Here is a 23,616-nt window from a genome sequence, read left to right as displayed (position 1 = left end):
CTATCCATCGACGTCTCATGGCCATCAGACATCGTTAAGGAGCACCGTCAGCGCCTTCACCTTCCGAACCCCGAAACTCCTACCGCACGCCTTGTCACTGGACAGCAACATCCAGCATGGCTCCTACCCCGACGGCCGTTAATGGCCTTCTAAGACAAGTGATACATTACCATCTTGACAACGCCTCATACGACAACGCCCTTTTCTTCTCCGAACGCTTGACGGCACAAGACCCAAGGTCCAGCGAGTCTGCATACCTCTACTCGCTATGCCATTTGCGTCTTGGTGACTATCGCTCCGCTTACGACGTGAGCAAGGCCATAGGATATCGAGGTGCTCATTTGGGCTGTGCCTGGGTATTCGCCCAAGCATGTTTGGCACTCGAAAGATATAAGGACGGCCTATCGGCCTTAGAAAAGGCTCGGGGCCTCTGGGCGTCAAAATGCAGCTTGGGAAAACACAGCGCGACGGCCCGAACGGCTCTTCCTGATGCGCCTGCAGTACTATGCCTTCTGGGAAGACTGCACCGCGGCTATGATGACAAGAAAAAGGCCGTTAGCTGCTATGAAGAGGCTCTGCAACTCAACCCTTTCATGTGGGATGCCTTCTCAGCTTTATGTGACCTTGGTGTTACAGTTCGCGTACCAACTATTTTTAAAGCCAACGACCCCATTGTCCATAGCTTCGATGTGGAAACAAACCCAATGATATACAGGGAAGGCTCCGTGCCAATCCCTTCCGACCTACCCGCAAAGAAGTCGCAAAGAAACGCTGCAGCGGATGTTGGGAACGATCCGTTCAGCTCAAGTCACAACCTTGACAGCCTCGAGCTGACAAACGGCGATTCTAGTCAGGAAGTCCACAAAAGCGACTTCATGCTGAAGATTCAGGAGGGACGTATGCGCTGTACAGCATCAACTAATAGTAGCTCTGGCTTCGACGGAATGGAGACACCTCCAGGCCCGATATCATCATTCACGACATCATCCCGCCTCGGCCAATCTCATGAGCCTCCCCAAGCACCGCCTCGCCGGACACGACAAGCACAAGCTATTGACCAAGGACATGACGCTCCTCCACGAATGAACTACCGTATAGGTTCTCGGCGCACAAGGGCGCAAGAGAAGGGACAGCAAGAGCAGTCAACCGAAAACATAATGACTGACGCATCCAACTCGGCACCTTCCGCATCGTTGCGACCGTCCATACCAGCAGCGGAAAGGAAACGGACTGTATCAGGACACCCCGCACAACGAGCGACAAATACAGAGGAGCCGACAACAACGCGGCGTAGTGCGAGACTCAACATGTTCCGCCCATTATCCAAAGCAAACTCAAGCGCGACTACAATAGGAACGGCAGCCCCCAGGGAATTGAAAAAGGCGAGACCCCCCATCTCTCGAATCGTTCGACCTGGTTCCAGTGGCAACAATGTTGGCCGTGTGGTTAGTGGTAATCGCAAACCTCTAGAAGATACTCATGTTGAGATTGACCACGGCGAAGTCCAAAAACCCAAGGACGTACCGCCACCTCCTCCCGTTCACAAGACATTGGAGTTGGATGCTCAAAGGCTCGAAGAAGGGCTTAAATGGATACTTGACCTTACAAAGAAGCTGGCGAATGGATACTATTCATTGTCTCAATTCCAATGCACCGAGAGCCTTCAACATTTCCAATCCCTTCCTGTGTCTCATCAGAACACCCCCTGGGTGCTTGCTCAAATAGGACGGGCGCATTATGAGCAGGCTTCATACGCCGAGGCCGAAAAGTTCTTCCGGAGAATGCGAGTGCAAGCGCCTTCCCGTCTCGAGGATATGGAGGTGTATTCGACCATCTTGTGGCATTTGAGACGGGAGACAGACCTCTCATTTCTGGCGCATGAACTTGTGGACTCAGCCTGGCTGTCCCCACAGGCTTGGTGCGCACTTGGCAATGCCTGGTCATTAGCACGCGATCACGAGCAAGCTCTCAAGTGTTTCAAGAGAGCAACCCAACTGGACCCCAAGTTTGCATACGCTTTTACCTTACAAGGACACGAGTACGTTACGAATGAAGAATATGACAAAGCGCAGACGGCGTACCGACAAGCGATATCTGCCGATAAGCGCCACTACAATGCCTACTATGGTATTGGAAGAGTTCAGGAACGTCTCGGTGCATACGACAAGGCGTATACGCACTTTCATGCCGCTCAAAGTATCAATCCTAACAACGCAGTCCTGATCACCTGTATCGGAACAGTGTTGGAGAAGCAGAAACAAATAATGCCTGCTCTTCAAGCATACAGTAAAGCAGTAGAGCTTGCCCCCCGCGCCGCCCAAACACGGTACAAGAAGGCCAGAGCGCTACTTGCTGTTGGCCAGCTCGAACAGGCACAGAAGGAGTTGATGATATTGAAGGACTTGGCACCAGACGAAGCAACGGTCCACTTTCTTCTCGGCAAACTGTATAGAAGCATGGGCGAGAAGCAGCTCTCAGTGCGGCACTTTACTATTGCTCTTGCCCTGGATCCCAAGGTAAGCCAGCTGCATGCTTCGTATTCCGACAACCACTAACATTGATTCTTCATAGGCAAGCCAGCAGATCAAAGAAGCCATTGAGAGTTTCGAGGACGACGTGGAGATGGACGACTCAATGATGTGATGATTGTAATGAACATTGCGATTTTAAAGAGTCTGCGCTTGCGTTTGGTAGCCTTTGGTTTGGAGATGATAAGCGTAATGAGTTATATGGAGCTTGGTTCCAGCGATTGAAGGACGTGGGTTGAGCTGTTCTGTTCGATCAAACTACGGTTTGGAGGTGGCATATATCGAATAAGGGTTGGTGGTTGGCGCTACTGTTAACTTTGGTACCAGAGCATGGGCATGGCATTGGCGTTTTTTGGTATAAGCAGGTTCCTTGACTGGCCTGCATTCACGCACGCAAATGGAGGAGTGGCTTCACTCTGTGTATGTGTAGACCGTGCATTGGTCTGGGCTGTAGTACTTGTACATTACGAAGGCTTGAAGACGAGTCAGAGAATTGACGAACTGGTAGATGATACCCTAAGGATAGGTAGTCAGAGTAGCAAGACCGAGCCCATGAATGCCTACGAATGATGAGTTCCTACTGCGTTTGACTATGTGAGCATGGACTTCTATTTAGGGGATCAACTTTCAAGATGTTGGATCGACTATGCAACCTGCACTTAATAATATACAAGAGATGCTTCGGAACAAGACTAGACGTTGTTGATGTGCCATAGTAATATTGCAGGTCGATGCACTATTCGGCGTCAAACCTGCCTGTATCTGTACCTAGTAAATGGACTATGAACCGCACCGCTATGATCATCATACTTGTTCTAGACCATTCCATAAATGTACCTACGTCAAGGACATGATGCACATTGCGACATTACGACCAGCTGTCAGGTTCTGGTCCTAGGTTTGGTTGACATGAAGTTACTACGCGACTTTGCGCGTTTGTAGGTAGTTGGACCCACTCTACCAGTCCCCTACCTTTAACTCAGTTCCTGCTGTTCCATTTCTGGCTGCAGCATGGGACGGGAGTGATCTGAGCATCTGACCAATCAAAAAATCGGACATCGGAACCACTCATGCGCGTTTCTATAAGCAGTATAGCGTTTTGGATTCCTCGATTTTAGGTGCCCATTTATTAGTGATTATGCCCGCAATTTACCAGTGATTGTCGGTGCCTGCAGTCGCTGTTTTTTACTGATTGCCTGCACGTATTTATTTCTCTTCCACTCGCCCCCCGCAGCCTTCTTTTCCCCTTCCACTCTTCTCACTCAGCATCTCAAACGCGTCTTCCAACCAAACGTCATTTGCAACATCGCGATAACGCGCCACATTCATCTCTTTTCATCAAACACTTATCTTCATCTATCAATATGACTGGACGTAAGTACTTTATTTCTATGATGCATCACCGTTAGCTTCACAACAGTCACTAACTCTTCCCAGGCGGAAAGGGCGGCAAGGGCCTCGGCAAGGGTGGTGCCAAGCGTCACCGAAAGATTTTGCGAGACAACATCCAGGGTATCACCAAGCCCGCTATTCGACGTCTCGCTCGTCGTGGTGGTGTCAAGCGTATCTCTGCCAGTAAGTTACCAACCGCATATCATTCGTCTTTCATCAGGGTGCTAACATGCCTTCTCAGTGATTTACGAGGAGACCCGTGGTGTTCTCAAGACCTTCCTCGAGGGTGTCATCCGTGACGCCGTCACCTACACTGAGCACGCCAAGCGCAAGACCGTCACCTCTCTCGACGTCGTTTACGCTCTGAAGCGACAGGGCCGTACCCTCTACGGTTTCGGTGGTTAAGCAGCTATCTGCACACCGAATGGTTCGTTTGGCTTTGCGAATGATTGCACAGTCGCACATTTGCAGATACTGGGATGGATGTACTTGACTACGGCGTTGGGGAAACACGGATATGATATTACCATCAGGCGTCATGGAAGACGACCTTGCGAAATGAATACCACATTGAACATTGATTAATCAATAATGCTCCCATGACCTCTACGCGCATGTTTGTGATCGCTGAACACTCGTCCTACCACCAACGAACTCGTGAAAACATTGGATAGAATTAAACATTTCAGCGTGCTGTCTATTAGAACTGAAAACATTGGTATCATAAGAACACGTAACTCTGTCTAAGCTTAAAGATATTTTCTTCCTGCTGCTGCCACCCGTGTCCTAAAGATAGGACTACGTACCTCCATATTGGCACGGTAGAAAGGACTCATGATCGCCTTAACCCAGTTCTCATATACCTCTGTAAAGAACATCTTGATGGCCTCTTCGGTGGCCTGGCTGGTAGGATTGGCGCCGATAGCGGTTGATGATCGCGATGATGTGCCAGTTGGGACGATGGGTTGATGAAGGAGGAGGAATTTGACGTTGCCGGCCGTGACGAAGCATGATATGTAATTGTTGAAGAATTTGTCGATGCACTTTAGGTACCTAGATGATACCAAGGTCAGAAAGTCAGGTCTTTGTTTGTGAAGCAATGTCGACTTCGATTCGCGATGTAGTAAAGCCCCTTCCTGCTCCTAAGTGTACCCCCTAGGATATGCTGTGACCACTTACATCTGCCCATGTGACCATTGCACTTCCTCAGCGATATCAAGACTTGAATGCAAGATGAACTGGTTCAAATGACGGACTTGATCGCTGAAGCGCGACTGGCCATCGCCGCCCTGTTTCGAGGTGCCGAACTCATGTTCAAACAGCGGGTTGTCCTGAGTGCCAACAATGGCAAAGTAATAACTCATGGTGTCGCGTAGTGCATCCAACGTGTATCGAGATGTTTGTTCGGCTGTCCTGGATTATGATGACGATTTGGGAGTCCGGTAGATTTGTTCATAGATTGTTGTCGTCTAAATTACCAGTTGCGCTGAGGCGTTGGGTGCTGAATGGAATGGAAGGTATGCGCTGCTGTAGCTCGGGCTAGCTAATCCCCCACTGCAGTACCTAGTACGTTCCCCCACTAAACGACCTCCATCCAGCGCAGGTCTCATTACTGCGCTTAAAGTAACCAACCATTGGCACTGCGCCTAGTCCCTCGCGCGGTTGTAACAGCCGCCGACTGCCGGAAAAAGTTGACGTTCATTCGACAATCACCTAAACCTCCTCCGACTGTGCCTCCAAATCCGCAACAATCCTCCCACGATGTTCGGCGCATTTCGCTTCACGAATCCTCTATCTGGTGGCCTTCTATGGAAGGTTCCCTGGAGGATGTCCAAGTTCCAGAAGCGCCGCCACAGACTTCGCCTCCGAGCCGTCGACGATGTTGTAGCTACCGTTGACGCTGCTCTCGCCAAGAAGGGACAGACTCTCGAGGCCCTCGACCGATGGAAGGCTGAGATGCCTACTGAGGCTGAAATGCTGCCAAGGGATAAATACACCATGTTTGACCGCAAGGCTAAGCGTTACCGCAAGGGTATTCACAGTATGTTGCTCCATTCAGATCAGCTTACTGCTTCCAGGCCAATACTGATGTTTTGACAGAGCTACCCAAGTGGACAAGGGTGTCACAACGAGTCAACCCCCCTGGTTACTAGAGAATCGATTTCACGAGGTCGAAAAAGCAGGACTACCAGGTCGAAGATCATATGGAGAACGGCGTATTCATCCCACAGTGGGAATTACAAGCAGATCCATGCTGGGGTCCATGTACAACACCTTTGTTTCAATTACGAATTGCGAGATAATGACAATATTTGCCAAAATACATCACAAAAGCTTTGGCGGCAGTCTTATATGACAGTGCGGGAATAGACTAAGGATACGCATTGGAAGGGAAAACAAAGGAAAACACGCCACAAAGGCACATAGAAAGCAGAAGCTATAAGCCTTCTCGAATGATGAAAGCTTCTTGTTTAAAATTAAGGGTATCGAGTCCCAAATCTCGCTCCAGGGGACAGCCTCTGCTTCTAATACACCAGGTTACTTGCCTTCAGCGTACTCGTCTCGTTCCTCGGCCTGTATCGCCCTACCAACTCCTCCTCTGCCCTCGTCAAAGTCCTCGCGGTACTCGTCACGTACTTGACCGCCAGATTTACCACGGCCGTACTGACGGCCTTCCTCAAAACCGGGGTCCAAATCGGTACGAATGATGCGCTCGTCGAGTTTTGTGCCGCCGATGTACTTCAAACAATCAAGAGCGTCCTGGTGTGTAAAATACTCGACGAAGCAGAAACCGCAGGGTGTCTTGTTGAAACGATCGAGGCCCATGACGAGGCGCTTGATTTCGCCACACTTTGCGAAAAGCTCGTAAACCTGTTCTTCGGTTGTGTAGAAAGACCTTTTGGTGACATAGAAAGTTAGATTTTGCCTATTGTTTCTGAGCCTAGACTTGGGGAGACAAACAGGTTGCCAACATAGAGAGTTGTAGCATTGGCCAAAGGATCGACTTGGGGTTCTTGTGGTTGGTTGCTCTCGTCATCGCGATCACGTCTTCGCTTGTTCTAGCATTGTGTTAGTAGATGGTGTTGAAGAGCGCGTAAGGGAGATCATACGCGGTTCTGATAGTAGGCGCTGGGCCTGTCCAGGCGCTCTACAGTACTTCTGACGCCAGGTCGCATTGTGCCTTGTATTGATGAAGCGATCGATGTTTGATTTCGTCAAATCTCAAAGTTCCTTTGTCGAAAGATTGTTTATGCGACAAGCCTGCATATAAATCTTGGAGTGTTGAATGCTCGTGATGATGAATGTTGGTGTAGCTTAAGCAGCCTTGCGACGAGAGAGTGGGCCAGGCCTTTAAATGTGGCGGTGCCTGTGGCTCTATCGCTGGGTTGGTGCTGTGCTGCCGTGGTGACAAGCGCGTAGCTGCCCACCTAAACTTAGCACCCAAGCAGGCCTTCAGCGACGTATTTTGCGCCAGCCCCAGATCTTCAGCCTCGTTTATTTTCTTTACCATTTCATATCGCGACTTACATCTGCTACACATATATCTTTTAACCTGTTAACTTTCAGAACTCAGTCCACGAGCTTTGCAAGTTAAAATTCAAAAGTAGCCGACGAATTTCGGCTTTGGTTCTTTACCATGCCTAAGGTCAAGAGCTATTCGGCAGCTTGGCTATCAAGCAACGCTCCCGGTCACCGTCTCTTTGAGCAATCGCCTGAAGCTATCAAGTCTCGTGGGCTAGAATCAAACTACTCCTCCAAGAAAAAGACTACTCCTGGCCCGCGTAGAACAATTGCCCGCCGAGGCACTGAGGTATTTGTCGCAGTTGGCCGTGAAATCCGCTGGGGAGACCTTGCGTATTTGAAGGACGAATGGGCGAACCGTCGTTCAAAGAGTAGATCGTCGCAAGGCGTTCACATCAAGCGCGAGGACTCTACGCAGTCGCTTGAAGATGACAACCTAGAAAATGCTGCTGGTTTGAGGGTACGTTTGGATATTATGCCTTGTAACTCTATTACTAACTTAGTATTGCAAGACGATCAAAACGCCTGTCGCAGATGACATTCGACAACTTATCATTTCTCCGAACTCGAGCTTTCTGGCCATCCTCACCACACATACGATTCACATATGTGTTCTTCCAGACCCTTCGCACCTCACCAGCGGCGACACAGGCCCTTTGAAGCCCAAGATCTTCACCCTTGGGCCTACCACCCATGTCACTTCCCGGTCTCCCATCGCCTCAGCCCTATGGCATCCGTTGGGAGTCAATGGCTCATGCATTGTCACGACGACCGCGGATGCTATCGTTCGTGTCTGGGAGCTGTCAGCTACCGATCGATGGTCATTCGACACACCTAGTACGTCTGTCGACCTGAAGAAACTGGTGGATGCCACGACCCTGGACCAGGACTTCTCTGCCTCAACAACAAACACCAACAAGGCCTTTTCGCCCGATTCATTCGACATGGAGGTGGCTGCTGCGAGTTTCTCTACTAAAGGAGCGGGTGGCTGGAACCCTATGACTCTGTGGATCGCAATGAGAGAGGGAGACGTTTACGCTTTGTGCCCTCTTCTCCCCCAGAAATGGGCACCTCCTCCAACACTCATTCCCTCCCTGTCAGTATCAATCGTCACTACAGTTGCCAGTATTGAGGATGACCCCGAGGTTAGCGAGCAAGACAAGCTGCTCGCCCAGCAACAATTGGAATGGATGGGCGAACTGGACGCTCAAGAGCCGGCAATCGTGGATGGACCTATTGGAGATCCAATCACTGAAGTTTATACACGACCGAGCCGCCCCGGCGCCATCCCTCGCCTGCAGGGTCCATTCGAGCTTCGGTCGGATCCTGATACTGGCGATGAGCTGGACACTTCAGTCACTGACATGCTTGTGATTGGGAAAAAGACCGAGACTGAGGATCTCATGATGGGCGAGGAAGAGGATCTGGATATGGACGACGGAGATCAAGAGGGCCTGTCTCTCGCTGTTATCTGTCTGCTGTCCACGAGCGGTCAGGTTCGTGTGTACCTTGATCTCGAAGGCGTCCAGGCTCAGTGGTTGCCCCCGAAGAACAAAAACAAGCTTGGCCGCCTCCTCGCTGAGGCCGACCCCCCTTCCCTCCTGTCCTTCCAGGCCATTGATACAATGAGCCCTGTAGAAGTCAACGAGGATAGCTGGCCAGTTTTCAGCTTCGACGTCACCTCTCGATACAGCTTTTTTGTCACCCACCATGCTGCTATCACACACATATCGCTCACCTCTTGGATCTTCCGACTCGAGAGTGAGTTGAATTCAGACTCTGACGCAGGGGCTGATTTCAGAATTGGTCTACTTGTCAACTCCCAATCGATAAGGGACCGGATATACTCACAGCCTACTGCCGATATTGCAGTGCCCTTAGCTGCGTGCAATGCTTTGCGAGACCCTGATGTCGGCTACTTCCTTCTCTCGGCAACACCCTACGAGCCTATTGCCTTGACGTTCGATATGCCTGAAGCTGATCTTGCACCAATCCGCCAGGAAAGCCCCACCTATGAGCGAGAAGCCAGCATGTTGCCATTGGAGTTTTGTGAGCCTCGTCCCGTGTTCAACCCGTCGCATGCATTCGACGAGGGCTCTGCTTTGCCTACTCTGCTGGAGAGGCTCCGCACATCCCGGCACAAGACGATTGTGAACCAGGAGGTACGTCTAAGTCCGCTTACATTGCAAATCTTTACCGATGCGCACAAGGTCTTGGCGGATGAGACATATCGTCTTGGAGTGGCTGCAGCAGAAGTTTTCCGCAAATGTGAACTTCTTCAGGGCGAGCTCAAACAACAAGTCATGAAAGCCAATGAAGTAAAGGGGAGGATCGACACGATCAATGGTCTGCACCGTAATGATGAGGCGGACGACGCTATGTATGTTAGGCGCATTGCAACAGCGAAAGATCGTCAGGGCCAGCTGGCGGAGCGCTTGGAGAATCTGCGCAAGATCGTGGGCAAGTCAACAACGCGCGACTTGAGCGCCAAGGAACGTGCTTTTGTGGAGGAAGTTAGGTCAATGGAGGCAAGCATCGCAGCCCCCGATTACGCGGACTTGGCTGCAGGCAAGGCGACGCCGTCACCTGCGCAGGCGAAGCAATTGTGGAAACGTCTGGAAGACATCAAGCACTTGCAAGCCGATCTTGCAGCTGAGGTGGAGGCAATGAATAAGGCTACAGGGGACACTGATGGGCCCGCCACACCATCGGCCGAGATACGGATCCCACACGAGGTTCGGAGGGCAAAGATGCAGCAAGTTCAAGGACTACTCTCCAGAGAGACAGCCTTGGTGGAAGCTGTCACTGCACGACTGGAACGACTACAATCCGGCCTCTAGAGCTGATATATATGTACGATACATCCGACTCCGTGGAGTATAACAAGACTTGTTCTCGTTTGATTTCACGGTTCCTTCATGCATCCCTCGACAGTTTTTTCTTTCCTTTTTGAGTTGATAATTTCTCTAAGATAAGTGACATCGAAACCAATCATGCTACTACCGGTATTACCCACTTCAAGTGAAGCAACAATAGAGGGGCAACTAAAGTAAAGATCGTCGCGACAACACCCACGCACTCTCGGATCTTCAGCGTCGGTTGACAATGAAGCTAACAAGAGAGTGGAAAATATCTAGTCTCTATATTCCAGGCAAAAAAAGAGTCAGTCAACTCACTTTAGCTGCCCTGTCGACCCAACCAGGCTGACAAGCCCCTGGTCGGTATCGGCACGATATTGCTTTGTTGAGTTGTGGTCGATAAGAGTGGGTGGTGCTTGTGGTCCAATCATTCCTAAAGCAAGGCGAAGTGTACAAACAACACCTGGAGCCAACTGACCATTTTCTTTGTGGCCACAAGATACTTTCTCTGTGGCATTCTGCTTGCCAATGTTTTTGTTCTACCTTCTATACTCTCTGTCAAATGCCGAATGGAAACAAAACTCAAAAACAGAGGATAACCGCGTTGTCTATGTGTGTGTTTTCCACAAACAGACTTAAAGGCAAACAAGGCAGCGGCCTCAGGGTGCGGATGGATGCTTACAATACGACAGAAAGGAAGATCCTTGACTATCCTACTGGCTGAAATGTTGCTTTAATGCAGCTGCAGGCTGGGTATCCGTAGTCTATGTTTCATTACACTAAGTGGCTGACCTCACGGGAATGCAAGTTGCATAGTATCCGTACCTAAGTCGGCCATTGGCCCTTTGGAGATAGCATAGCCCTTTCGCTCATCTGCTGCCCTTTACTTAGACGACGTGTCTTTCCTTTGAGGTTCTACCAAAACAAGACGCTCTGGGTACACGATTACGAATTGTCTGTTGCCAACTGTGCCCAGCTTACACAACATGCTAAGTACGGCGAATGGCACCAGAACATCGTGAGTTTGCGCAAGTATTGCAAAACACAGTATGCCAAGTCTTTATATCTCTCTCGGTTAGGCATACCTCCTACTCTGGGTAGAGACATGTATGTCCGCCTTGCTATTTGCGCTTCGGGGTGACATCCCTGATATTTACAGTCACTCACTATCCATGGTGTGGATGATCCGGAAACCTTGGGGACACACCCTCCGCCTCTTGCTATATCTACATAAAGGTATTGCACTTCCTCGTTTGAAAAAAGATCGATTTGATCACATCATCAGCTCAGCTATATTGGACGGCACTTTCTAAGCCCTTGCCCCTTTATCAATGACCCTACTGCGTTCAGCTTGTCAGAATCCAGCACCTCCAACACAGTCAGATATGGCACCTCATCACCTGGATTTGGAGAGTCTCATCCTACGTATGTTCGACACGTCGTTCTAAACCACTGCTGTAATTAAACAATTGACTGACTCATTTCCAACAGAGAATTGCCGTGCCTTCGTCGGGAGCTCAGATGCCGAGTTCGATGTCTTAACCCGGATCGACCCAAGTGAACAGTGGTACGCCTTCGTTCTCAAGACAGAAGGCAGAAAACGCACCAAGATCTTGGAGAACAAGGCATCAAGACCCGAGCGCGCCATCGAATTGCTTCACGAGGCTTCGGCGCGTATGGTGGATCAATATGTAACCTGTCATGGCTACGATCTCCCTCCAAGTACCACCACCTCCAAGACCGCAACTGGCATTCGTGGCGGTGGTGTGGTGAAACCAGATGTCATTGCCTGCGGTTCTTCCGATAGTGAGGCATTTGCGTCTGACTCTGACGACTCTGTGCTTCCTCCTCGTCGGTCTCACCGTCGAGGGCATCGCAGCGGTCGAGGAGCAGGAGAAGCTACCAACATACGCCTTGATCGAACAGAAACGCAATCGGCCAGTGATAGCGATGAAGCAACTCATCGCCGTACTCCTACGTGGGGGATGAGCGTTGCCCAACGGCCAGCTATGCATACACAGAACCACACTCAGGCATGGGGTCACCCGATGTCGCTAGGTCCAGCACCAATGCCTCCTTCTATTCCAAACGGTCGACCAGTTCCAGGGATAATCCCCCCACCCCCGAGAAACATCCCTATTCCTCCTCATCTAGTGGCTGGTAAGACGTATGCTGCACGTCTTAACATCAACTGGCCGGGCAATGGCAAGCGAAATATGCTTGTGAATGTCTCACCAACTGTCCAGTGTCTGCAACAGGTTGCGGTAAATGAGGCAGTGATGCGCCCTCTGACTTCCTCTACGCCACCATGCCATCCTTTCTCCGTCGGCCGTGGTAACAACGGTATTCCCCCAGTCAGAGCCACAGTCCGTCGTGTCACATTAGGAGAAGACGACACGTACGAGATGACGGCTTTTGGAAACGATCTGACGGCCTTGTTCCGCAGCACTTCGAGCATCCCCAAGTTCGAGATTGAACTGATCACAGCAAATGTCGTCTCAACTTTCCCCCCGATGCCGCCTCCGCGCCCTGCGTCGGCTGCTTCTTCGCGCAGCAGCATTGCGGATTAAGATGGATGTTATGGCTTTATCAAAAGGCACTGAGAACATGTGCCCCACAGTCTTTTCAGAGTTTGTTTACATCAACGGCATATGGACTTGCGAACTAGCTGGGACAGGTGTGTTGAGCAGGGCTTTTGACACAGGAGTTTAGGAAGGCAAAGGGATATCCGTAAAGAAGCGTGTACTTTGAACCAGCGGCGCACTACGTACCTGGTTAGAATATTTCTTTTTTCTTACTTCAATCAATGTTTGATGCTTTTGCAAATACGAAGGTCCTTTCAAACTGATGGGCATTCTAGGGGCGTTGGGCTTCAACGGAAACAGTCACGCATTTGTTAGACTTCATGTGAAGCTTGAGCGTCTGCATGTTCAAATCGTATTACCCCTAATACTCGCACCTGTGTAACTAAGTCGTAGGTCTTAGTGGCTGCAACGGTAAGTGGCATATCAGTAGGGATCTCCGCCCACAAATTGATGGTTTACTGTCACCTTGAATTTGATAGGATATCACACACTCCTAGGATAGATACTACCATCGAACGTTAGCCTCTTGGCTTACGCCTCACTTGTCGGCATATGACAAGACAGTGGCGATGTTTCGAGTTGTTGATCACAATTAATGAAGGTTAGTAACGAGGGTTCAAACGTGATCCAGATAAGACTTAGATGCTGAAACTATACGCCGGGGAGGCTCTCCGGATGAGGCTGTATAAAATGCATGGCTCACATGTAAAGCCGTGACAGGGATCATGGACGGGAGACAGGGATCAGGTAAGTGATGAATGCTGATCTACCATTGGTACCCGGTACCTCTGACGATGTCACCAGATGGAAAGGTTTCATATATAGTAATCTGTAAGTAGTAGTCTGTGGAGTTGTGTACAGAGTATAGTCAAGAGTGTCGCCAATTTGGCATTGAAACGTGGAATGTAGAACACGAACATCTATATGAAGCATGCAGGTCATAGTGGCTAACTCTGTTCTTCACCGACTGACTGAGCAGTATGCAAACGCATATGCATACAGAGTCAAGCCCATCAGGATGCGGTGTGACTTATCACTGTTACTATTACCTATTTAAAAGAATATACTGTATGCTTTCGACTCAGTCGAAGCCTCAGAAAGCAAGCAGTTGCCCGATGTTGCCCGCCTCACAGCATATCAATGCGGACCAGGGAGTTTATATACTACGCCAAATGCATGATTTCCGGTGTATCACATTGTCGACCGACTTGCTTCAATACCCCTGTATGAGGCTCCCTATACAACCCTCGTGGAGTACACTGCATTCGAGTAATGTTTGAGGCCTTCTATTCTTATTGTACCGTTAAGACGGCCCGCAGCATTTGGGACCCGGCAGTACGGTAAGGGATGGGCAAGCGAGCATGATAATGAGGCGAGAGGCAGGGCCTATATCGAGACGCCGTAGCTATCCCCACGTCAGGGTTATGGAGAAGACGTATAAAGGGTATTCACAGGATAGGGTAACATAGGGTTACTGAAGATAGGCGAGTCTGATAGAACGTTGTAAGAAAGAATGACTTGCCGCTGACAGCCCAATGCTGATCAACAATAGCATAATGCACCATTGTGATGTCATGTCATGTTGTACGTAACAGGGCGTACTAGCTTCTCATGTTGGTGATGAGCAGCATACCAGCATCATCAATCGTTGCATAAACGGATGCACCAGAGAACCGAATCTGTTACAACGTACCGCCGGAGGCTTGCAACTCTTTGACACTGTCTACACTGATTTAGGTTGTGTATTCTACAGCAGTCTATGGTGTTTTGTTTCACTGCACATCTGTATCTACTTTTACCACTTGAAACTCGCGAGAAATCCGAAAGCATCGACATCCGCATTGCCAGCTAGATTTTCTATCGTTTACTCCCTCTTCTTCTCTTCCAAGGCAGCAAAAGCCTTGGAAACATGTGTCCAACTATCACGCAGCAGAACTAGAGGAGAGTCAGCACAAGGAGTCTTATCTGAACGACTCGGTTCATCACTTACTGAGGGGCACAATGGCCCAAGGGAGGTTGAATCCAACGTAGTAGACCCAAAAGTACAGCGTTTCGGGGCGACTATACGCCACGCCATGCACTCTCGACTCGTTCCAGTTGGTCAAGTAATAAAGGGCTACACCGTACACATGCGCCGTGCACACAATGATCTGCACTACATGGCGGCTGTGCCAGTCTCTGAGAATACCGAATACTGTGAGAAAGGAGAGGGGACCCCAGGCGAGCTGTATAGGCTGTGTAAGATGGCAAGAAACAAGAGGACACAAGACGAGGCGACCAGATAACTTACACATGTGATGGTTTCTACGCTGACTGTGAAGATGTCATGGGTGAGATATCGAGAGTCAGATAGCGCGTATTCCTTCCATAGCTGGGCAAAGAGCGTTGACATGCCAGGAAGTTGATGACGGTATACGAGATAGTATCCTTAAACAGGTCAGCAACTCAGGGCTTGTAGTGAGTAGTCACGCCCAGGATGTTCTATACCTTCAAAAGCTACATGTAAGAAACCGCCTAATGTAAAGAGCCCAGTCAGTAATTATTTCTTGTTTTGTCTTAATGCAGCAGTGTCTGACTTACACAAGGCAAACCAACCAACAGCGAACTGATCGATAGGGCGTACTGGTTTTCGAGTACGAGTCGTCTGCCATACGGCGAATCCGACGACAGCACTGACGATCGCTCCGAAAGTAGATATTAGTTCAAATACCCCAGTACTGTTTGGGAGATAGCCGGGGATCACGGCATCCAACGGAAAGTATGGGTGCCCAGGCTCGGGTACAGAGTTGATGGGATCAGCCATTGCGTGACCCAGAGATGTCTGCGGTATACAGGTAATAATGAATGCGTAAATATAGAGATGTTGATTCTTACTGCTGGGCTTAGCAATATGTAGTCTTAATTGCTTTGTAAGTGCAATGTCATCTTGGGATGAACATCGCGGTCAGACTTGGTGCAGATGGTTTAATTAATCCACCAGCTATCACGTGATGACCCTGAGAACATGCATGCTGTTTTATGACACGGAATAATGCGAGTAATTACTGGTCAATATCGAGAGCTAGTATATTTCAGTGCACTGTTGTTTGTTATCCATTAGATAGAGACTTGATGGTTGGGATTTGACTGTTTGCGATCAACCACGAATAGATGAAGGCTACTCGCACCCTGCAAAGAAAACAACATAATTGTAAGTAAATTCTTACCAACTATGTAGAGTACAGGAAGTAACACATCAATAATATACATCGCCCTTCATTAGTATCCTCGCCGTCCTCAACAACTGTGCAGATTCAATTCTGTCATCACGAATCACAGTTCCAATATCAACCTTTCCACTAGGATGCCCGATGGTAACCGTATCCTTCGACTTTCCGTCTATAAGATCAGACGCAATAGTGCCTTTCAGCTGAGAAGCTGCTCCAAGGCAGAGTGCGAGGGTCAATGGCACGGCCTTGTGTGCTTGGCCCATCGACAAGGCGAGACATCGAATATCAACCTCTGATGAGCCGCTCGAAGGAAACAAAAGAACAATCTTGGGGACACTCTTGACTTTTGGATCAAGGCCCATCAAAATGGCACCTGCTTGGCGTATCTCTTCCAGCCTATCTTTAAGTTGATCATTGGATTCCACGAGAGCTGGCGCGAGGGATAGATGGTCAGCCATTCCCAGGCTTTCGGTACTGATAAAGACACCTGGGTTTCCAACATCAACAAGAGATGCTTTAACTGTAGTTCCATCACTCAACGTGAGAGAGTCTACTGTATTTCCTGTAGGAAGAGCCTTCCCAGTCTTTGCGCCAGCGGGATCGAGGAAGCTCATGACAACCTTTGAGCCTGTGCCTGGGACACCATCCATAGCATAGTCTCCTTTGTGTGTATATCGCAAGGGTGAGCCCTCCACACGGAACTTTGACGACATTACTTTGTTGGTATTGGTGTTGAGAAACCTCACCGTAGCCCATTGCGATCCATCTTGGTCCGTCTCGACAGTCTTTGACGATACCAACCCACTATCCCAGGCTACAGGGCCAACCAGGGAAGACATGTTGCCACAATTGCCAGCCATATCAAGACCTCCATCTTGAATTCCGACTTGCACAAAGGTAAATTCCACGTCAACGTTGTCGCGAGAAGGTGGCCCGAGAATGACAATTTTTGAAGTTGACGATATACCAGAGCCCATACCATCGAGTTGACGCACGTACGGGTCAGGCGAGCCCATTGCTGAAGGGAGAACTTGACTCCATTGGGACTCGGGAGGGAGGTCCTTTCTATGAATAACTAGGCCATTTGATGTTCCGCCTCGGGCGAATAATGCGGGAAAACTTGGTGGTGATGTTGTCATGAGACGGGTTTGATGTGGCAGGGTTGACAGTGATGAGATTCTGGCTGAGCGGATGAGATGTCGTGGTAAGAATGTACGAGATGCCATGATATCTGACTTGGTCTAAGCAACATAAGTATTGATGATGAAGATGTTAAAGATAATTAAATTGTGTATGAGTCAAATCAATGAATAGGTAGTAAGTAATATTAGAGGTAGGTTGTTGGGAGGCAGTCTATATGGTCGAGCTCGGAGATCCGAGACCTCGGCTCATTCAGTCCAGTGACCTGACCTAAATATTTAGTGGTTGATGCACTGTAACCACCTTGTTGCAATAACTCAAAGAAAGACTTCTCAACTTCAATTTCAATCCCAACAAGTACTATTTAACGAACTACCCAGTAATTCGATAATTCATCCGTTCGCTAACTAAAAGAATCATTCATATATACTGTCCTGATACCAGCGTAAAAGTACTCAACTACCAAGGTAGAAAAAACAGGCCGCCAAACTACAATCAAAGAAATGACAAGCCCGAGCAAGATATATCCTCCAACAAAGAAGCAAAAGACAATAGAAAACGAATCACTCCCAGAACCTCCTCATGACTCTGTCCGCATAATCTTCATCCAAACCCCAGTTCTCAACCGCATCCTCAATACCATCCTCCATCCTGTCAATGTACTCGTCCTTTGGTACATCCTCATCCATCCTCATATCATCGACGTAAATCAATGCTCTTAGTGTGTTGTCTTCATCTCCAGTTGCATTCGCCCACTTCACATCCACCTGGAACTTTTTGTAAGCCCATGGAACGCCCTCATATCCATCCAACCTCTCTTCGTCCGCAGACGGAACGAGGTAAAGCAATCCGTATACCCCATCCACTTCATCGTCCTCCAGCCTTGCAGCCTTCTCTTTGCCCTTCACGGTGAGTTGTTTGTTGGCTTCAGCGTCGGGGGTGTCGTCGTCCGAGTCGACGGGGAGTTGCACCACGTTTGCGTATCCACGAGCGTTGATGATCCATTTCCAGCCCTTGAGATATGCCAGGCCGACGGGAGTAGAGTGTGGACAGCGCTGTCGCATCTGTTCAGTCGAGAGGTTGGAGCCGTAGGCAAAGTAGAGAACCTCGGAGACGTTCTCCTGCATTAGGGTCATGGTGCTGTCCTGCGACCGCTGGCTGTCTCCCTGTGAACTCATGGCTGCTGCGGTGTCTTGTAGTTTGGCAAGTCTTTTATATCAAACTGCAAGTTGTCGTGATAGGTTGACCAACTAATAATAGAGTGATAGAGTCTTCGGCGTTGACTCATAAATCAGCATGAGCTTGGATGATGACGGCGTGAAGTCTTGTTATCCATGGCTCACATCATGAATGGCTCATTCGCCTAATAGATATATCAAGTTATCATCTTTGTTGGCGGCCTGACAATGGGACTTTGACTCACTAGACTAAGTCCGTGTCCGGTGTGTGTTGTGAATAGGCAGCAAGGCGCTTAAGCCTTGCTCCGCCTCTTATTAACAACCCATACCACTGACAAACTATTCACTACCCAATACAGCATATGCAAACAGAGGAAATGGATCACGTCCTAGGAATGGAACTTTGGCATAATCCCTGATTCTGACTTGAGAATATGTTGGTCTCGACTCTGTATTTGTCTGTCTCTCTTTGTTCATATTACCTAGTTAGGCTCATCTCTTCTACCAAACTCCTTGTCCCTGATCTAACAGGAAAATGCTGTCAAATCTTCAAATTCCCTATTGCAATCCTCTAGTAACGGCCAATTAAACATAACGAGCGAATGTGGTATCGCAAATCAAATCATTAGGCGTAGCATAATCTTTTATGCATTCTGCTTCTTTCAACCTATCCGTAACCCTCCCTCCCTCCCGTCCCCACCCATGCAAGGCTGACAATCAATCCCGTCCGAGTCTCAACTACGTGATAGGGATCAAGAAGGGGCTGAGTATCAGTTGATCTGCACTAGGACGTAGGTTGTGGTCGATTTCAAACGTTTGCGCGAGAAACTCTTTGGCTGCCTCGCTTGCATGCTCAGGGATTGTAGGGGCCGCTTTTCCGCCCCCAATCTTGAAGATAGCCTGTAGCTGACTGCAATCGGGGAACGGGTGACTGCCAGTCATCATTTCCACCACCAAACATCCGAGCGACCAAATATCCGCTTTGCGAGTATACGATGTCTGCTTCACTACTTCGGGAGCCATCCAGAAAACGGATCCTTGCAGTGAAGGACGGTGCTTGCTGTTGTTGGCACCGTTCAAAATGTTGGTGGCCTCCAGCTTCTTGGAGATACCGAAATCGGAAATCTTAATGGTTCCTTTGTTGTCGACCAAAATATTGGCGCCCTTAATATCACGGTGAATGATGTCCTGGTTGTGCAAGTACGAGAGACCCGTCAGAATCTGCCGCACAAAACTGCGCACTAGCGGTTCGGGGAGAGCGCCGTACGAGTTGAGCATCGTCTGGACTGAGCCACCAGGCACATACTCGAGGAAAATGTTAAGATAATCAGCTGTTGAACTGCAGCCAAGATATTGCACGATGTTAGGGTGACGAAGATCGCGAAGAAGACTTATTTCTCGCTTGAGTGCATCAATCATGCCCTTCTTACGATTGTCGCCTTGGCTGTTGGCTCCAGGTGCAGGTGTCTCAACCTGCTTCACGGCAAGGAGCTCGCCCGTAACGGCGTGCAGAGCTAGGTAAACGCAGCCGAATGATCCCTGGCCGATGAGCGCACCCTTCATCCATTTGTCGTCGCCCCATGACTCTCCGGCCAAGAAACTGTGTAGCTCCTCGTCCACGTCGTCACCGTCGTTTGTCAGAGCTTGTCGAATTTCCTGGAATGATCCCGAACCTGTTGAGGTGTCGCCATCGTAGTAGCTTGTGGCTGTGGTGTTGCCCTCGGGGTCGGTGACACTGACAGGGGCTGAATCGGAGCCGCTCTCGGTGAATGAGACATAGGACTTGCGGTCAGGCTCAAGCGACGACTCTTCTTGGAGTGTATCGAGGACTGACGAGGTGACCGAGTCGCGATTGTACGCGGCTTGAGGAACCCGAATATGTGAGTCTCGTGTTCTCACCTTGGCCAGTTGGGTGTTAGCATTAAGCCAGGAGTCGGCAATAGTGGGGATGGGAGGTGCATCTTGGATGCTAGAAGCAAAACTGAGGTTACTAGCCACGCTGAGCCGGCTGTTGACCTTGCTCATGCGGGTTGACCGTCGCATAGAAAGCCGGGCTGTTCGATCAATATCCTCTCTGGTATGGTCGGGGAAGTAGGATGTAAGATCAGATGCAATCAACTCGCTGGGTGGTCGAAGACCTCCAAATGGTCGAAGCGATCCTACACGTCGGGCTGGCGCCCTTGATTCTATTTCCGAAGCAGGACGCTCGAGGTCCTTGGCTGCATTGTGCAGGTTTCGCTCGCGATCCTGATACGAGATTGGCGACAACGGGGACTGAAGCTGGTCGTTCCACTTTTCCCCAAGCATCTTCTGAACCTTGAGTTGACTTCGCTTGTCCACCGTCTCGAGCGCTCGAGCATGCTTTTGCTGTTCCTCCTCCATGGCAATGGCCGCGGCGCGGTGCAATTCCGCCTCGCCTGGCTCGCCTGCGGGAACTCTCCGCAATATCAATCGGTTTCGTTCTGGTCGTCGTTGGTCTTTGATGATGCGCCAGAGCTCCGTGTCGCCTAGGCGTCGGCATTGACCTGGATCTGGGTCGATACCAGCCAGGACCCAAAAGCAGTAATTCCTTTCATGATCCTCCCGCAAAGCGAATTTGCGGAGAGTCACCCGCATGACCTCCTCGCAAGTGTTGCATCCGGAAATCTTGACGACCTTCGTAACGCCGCCAGTCGATATAACGCGGATAACTTCTTGACCCTGTGGTAAGGCAGCCATCAGTGAACCGTCCATACTGGAGTTATTCCTGGTATGGGTTGTTACCAGACGGTTTGCCGGAAGATCCGGGTTTGTAGTTACAATCCTTTGCCCTTGAGCATTTACAGGGATCGAGGCATATGTTTTCCCTCGAGCCCGCAGATTTCGAACATCGGTACCAGGCAAAGGGGAATTAGGCCTCGAAGATGTCTTGCCATTGTCTAGAGCACCATACAAGTCGAGTTGTCTTGAATAACGCTTGCTAGATGATGCAGGAACGCCTCTCGACGAGTGCAATCGTGGCGAGTCGTTGGGTGCTGTGATTTGAATATCGAGTCCGCCGAAGGAATCCTAGAAAAGAATCGTCAGTTTTTGAGGTTATTATATGTGGCGATTACGGTATAGCCTACCCGATTGCGCTTCTTCTCGTTGGCGTACGCTCTGGTTCTCAGCTTCTTAATGCTGAGAAACAGGCGGACGCGGTCGCCGACCTTTTCAACACCCATTTCTTTCAGCACGTCCTTGTCCATCTCCAAAAGGTTCTCGCCATTGATGTGATTCTTTCGAAAGATCTTTTCATATTCGCCACATTTGACGGTTCGCAGGTACTCGCACACTTGATCCTCGTCCCAGTTTTTGACGGATTCGGCGGGGTCGTGTTCAGTGAATTCGGATTCTGTCGGGCTACCATAAGCACCTGACGAGGGCATCATGGGAGTTCTTCGGGGCAGAGGCATCGCAGGCTGAGATGCGACAGGAGTGTGGGAGGAGGAGCCCATGCCTGCGGGGAAAGCCGCTTTTGAAGCTAACATGGCCATGGCGAAAAGGCGGACAATCGTAAGATCGTCTGTGAGGAGCGATCAATGGTATTTGTAAGTGGTGAAGTTTAGCGAAGGTGTTTTTATCGCCAACAGGCGATGCCCGAGACAGCAAGTCGCAGTGGGATAACCCAGGCCCAGCTGAGTCGAGTCGAGTCGATCGATGGTGGCTCACTGATTGGAATGTGTGGAAAACGGCGGGTGAGCAAACGAGGGTTCGGGATTATTAGTAACGCACGCGCAGAAGCCAAGAGGAAAAAAAGCAAAAGTTGCGATCAACGCGGAGCACTTCACAGAAATGAGAGTGAAGTGAAGTGAAGAAGCGTATACAGATACCAGGTGCAGGCAGAGCTGGACGAGGGCGAGCCAAAGTGGTAAGGCGAGGTGAGGTTGAGGATTGAAGGAGGGAAGAGAAAGTGACGATGCCTGGGCGGACAATGGAATACAAAGTATTGGCTTGGAGGGGAATGGGACGGTTTGGCTGGAGAGCTAGAGCAGGGGACTGGCGGTGGTTACGACGAATGTTAGTAGTAGGTACCACCAAGACAGCGGGTACTTGGCTAGCGCGAGTTGGTAGGTGGCTTGCAGAAGCATCAGACAAGTATCGGTTAAGCGTACAGATACCTTGGTATTCTTCTAGATGGACGGTGAAGTAGGCTATTAGCCTGATTCAGGTTGGCCGACTTTCCCTTTCCCATCGATTGGTGGTGATGATCAGTCACTACAGAGAGGGAATGCCCAGGAGAGAGAAGAGGTGGCCCTTTGCCCCCGGCCCTGTCAAAGCCATCATGCTACAGGGAACAACCGATCAATCAATGGTCAGATAACAGCTCCACTACGAATAACACGAATCGATCCCCAGACCCAATTCAGCAAGGAAAGCGAATACCACGCTTGTATGTTAGGGGTCAGTTGAAGCGATCTGATCACGGTGGGCTGATGAAGAAAATCAATGTTAATTAAAAGCCCAGAGTTAGAGAGTCTACCTAAGAAAGGAGTGTTCCATGTGCCACGTTGATGGGTGACCAAGAAGCAAGGGCAGAGCCGCATAGAAGAATAATTATGTTGACTTTATGGGCTTTTTATTTTATTTTTTTACTGATATGCAAGTTTCAGAACCGTCTCTGCTCGTTAAGAGACCAAACATTTGCTTATTCTTTTTTCCAAATATGGGCAGATGATCGATATCAAAGAATAGGCAACACAAAGACCGGACAGACAGTGACATTCGATTGTCATATTTAGATGCACAACATGCCCTGAAGCATCTCTCTCCCTCTCTCTCCTCAGTGTGACTGACTGGCACTGAATTGTGTACTGTCGTGTCAGGCCATGAAACAACTGAGCCTAGACCCTGGATGCTGGGATCTGGGCGGGCGGCTACAATTTCGAATGATAGGTCAAAGCCGGATCCCTGATGAAACAGACCGTGTTTCGACCGGGGGGTGCCACTTTTGGAGGATGACGCTGTTCGAGTTAAAAGAGCGCATTAAGGCATTTATTTCTCAACACAAGACATGCCAACATGATAAAGCTAATCATGTATGTGTGCTCTGACTTGTCTGACACGACATTAGTTAACAAACAACGTGTTCCCAAGACATTCTGCAACAACACAAGATAGGAATGTTGAATTCACTAGTGTCTAAATATTACCTACCTAAGTACTCTAATAAATACCAACTATTA

At 49.4% G+C, this 23,616-nt stretch overlaps 11 protein-coding genes across 11 annotated transcripts; 5 read left to right on the top strand and 6 right to left on the bottom strand.

Moving 5' to 3' along the window:
* Positions 1-116: 116 nt before the first annotated feature.
* FGSG_05492 (uncharacterized protein) lies at positions 117-2,643 on the top strand (the record flags this gene model as incomplete). The annotated part of the gene is made up of 2 exons (XM_011325735.1): positions 117-2,516; positions 2,572-2,643. 2 exons carry the CDS (start codon positions 117-119, stop codon positions 2,641-2,643), a joined length of 2,472 nt encoding a protein of 823 aa, XP_011324037.1.
* A 1,134-nt stretch (positions 2,644-3,777) lies between these two features.
* On the top strand, positions 3,778-4,731 carry FGSG_05491 (uncharacterized protein). The gene is made up of 3 exons (XM_011325734.1): positions 3,778-3,902; positions 3,966-4,103; positions 4,162-4,731. The coding sequence occupies exons 1-3, from the start codon at positions 3,893-3,895 to the stop codon at positions 4,323-4,325; spliced, it is 312 nt and encodes a 103-aa protein (XP_011324036.1). The 5' UTR covers positions 3,778-3,892; the 3' UTR covers positions 4,326-4,731.
* Positions 4,588-5,438, bottom strand: FGSG_05490 (uncharacterized protein). Its single transcript, XM_011325733.1, has 2 exons — positions 5,100-5,438; positions 4,588-4,973 (listed from the first exon to the last, which is right to left on the bottom strand). Exons 1-2 carry the CDS (start codon positions 5,282-5,284, stop codon positions 4,670-4,672), a joined length of 489 nt encoding a protein of 162 aa, XP_011324035.1. The 5' UTR covers positions 5,285-5,438; the 3' UTR covers positions 4,588-4,669.
* Positions 5,439-5,635: 197 nt separating this feature from the next.
* On the top strand, positions 5,636-6,266 carry FGSG_05489 (uncharacterized protein). The gene is made up of 2 exons (XM_011325732.1): positions 5,636-5,961; positions 6,021-6,266. Exons 1-2 carry the CDS (start codon positions 5,682-5,684, stop codon positions 6,071-6,073), a joined length of 333 nt encoding a protein of 110 aa, XP_011324034.1. The 5' UTR covers positions 5,636-5,681; the 3' UTR covers positions 6,074-6,266.
* Positions 6,267-6,362: 96 nt separating this feature from the next.
* On the bottom strand, positions 6,363-7,214 carry FGSG_05488 (nuclear cap-binding protein subunit 2). Its single transcript, XM_011325731.1, has 3 exons — positions 7,031-7,214; positions 6,882-6,979; positions 6,363-6,816 (listed from the first exon to the last, which is right to left on the bottom strand). The coding sequence occupies exons 1-3, from the start codon at positions 7,094-7,096 to the stop codon at positions 6,459-6,461; spliced, it is 522 nt and encodes a 173-aa protein (XP_011324033.1). The 5' UTR covers positions 7,097-7,214; the 3' UTR covers positions 6,363-6,458.
* A 343-nt stretch (positions 7,215-7,557) lies between these two features.
* On the top strand, positions 7,558-10,282 carry FGSG_05487 (uncharacterized protein; the record flags this gene model as incomplete). The annotated part of the gene is made up of 2 exons (XM_011325730.1): positions 7,558-7,902; positions 7,955-10,282. 2 exons carry the CDS (start codon positions 7,558-7,560, stop codon positions 10,280-10,282), a joined length of 2,673 nt encoding a protein of 890 aa, XP_011324032.1.
* Positions 10,283-11,685: 1,403 nt separating this feature from the next.
* FGSG_05486 (uncharacterized protein) lies at positions 11,686-12,870 on the top strand (the record flags this gene model as incomplete). Its single annotated transcript, XM_011325729.1, has 2 exons — positions 11,686-11,725; positions 11,792-12,870. The coding sequence occupies 2 exons, from the start codon at positions 11,686-11,688 to the stop codon at positions 12,868-12,870; spliced, it is 1,119 nt and encodes a 372-aa protein (XP_011324031.1).
* A 1,879-nt stretch (positions 12,871-14,749) lies between these two features.
* Positions 14,750-15,688, bottom strand: FGSG_12748 (uncharacterized protein; the record flags this gene model as incomplete). Its single annotated transcript, XM_011325728.1, has 4 exons — positions 14,750-14,820; positions 14,876-15,110; positions 15,176-15,198; positions 15,466-15,688. The coding sequence occupies 4 exons, from the start codon at positions 15,686-15,688 to the stop codon at positions 14,750-14,752; spliced, it is 552 nt and encodes a 183-aa protein (XP_011324030.1).
* Positions 15,689-16,056: 368 nt separating this feature from the next.
* Positions 16,057-17,320, bottom strand: FGSG_12747 (uncharacterized protein; the record flags this gene model as incomplete). Its single annotated transcript, XM_011325727.1, has 1 exon — positions 16,057-17,320. One exon carries the CDS (start codon positions 17,318-17,320, stop codon positions 16,121-16,123), a length of 1,200 nt encoding a protein of 399 aa, XP_011324029.1. The 3' UTR covers positions 16,057-16,120.
* A 477-nt stretch (positions 17,321-17,797) lies between these two features.
* On the bottom strand, positions 17,798-18,412 carry FGSG_12746 (uncharacterized protein; the record flags this gene model as incomplete). Its single annotated transcript, XM_011325726.1, has 1 exon — positions 17,798-18,412. The coding sequence occupies one exon, from the start codon at positions 18,410-18,412 to the stop codon at positions 17,798-17,800; it is 615 nt and encodes a 204-aa protein (XP_011324028.1).
* Positions 18,413-19,150: 738 nt separating this feature from the next.
* On the bottom strand, positions 19,151-21,927 carry FGSG_05484 (uncharacterized protein; the record flags this gene model as incomplete). The annotated part of the gene is made up of 3 exons (XM_011325725.1): positions 19,151-20,571; positions 20,740-21,460; positions 21,520-21,927. 3 exons carry the CDS (start codon positions 21,925-21,927, stop codon positions 19,151-19,153), a joined length of 2,550 nt encoding a protein of 849 aa, XP_011324027.1.
* Between the last annotated feature and the right edge of the window lie 1,689 nt (positions 21,928-23,616).

This window comes from Fusarium graminearum, chromosome 3 (genome assembly GCF_000240135.3).
Source record: "Fusarium graminearum PH-1 chromosome 3, whole genome shotgun sequence".
Classification (NCBI taxonomy): domain Eukaryota; kingdom Fungi; phylum Ascomycota; class Sordariomycetes; order Hypocreales; family Nectriaceae; genus Fusarium; species Fusarium graminearum.
Note: the sequence above shows the minus strand (reverse complement) of the source record. Positions and strands in the feature narration are given on the sequence as shown.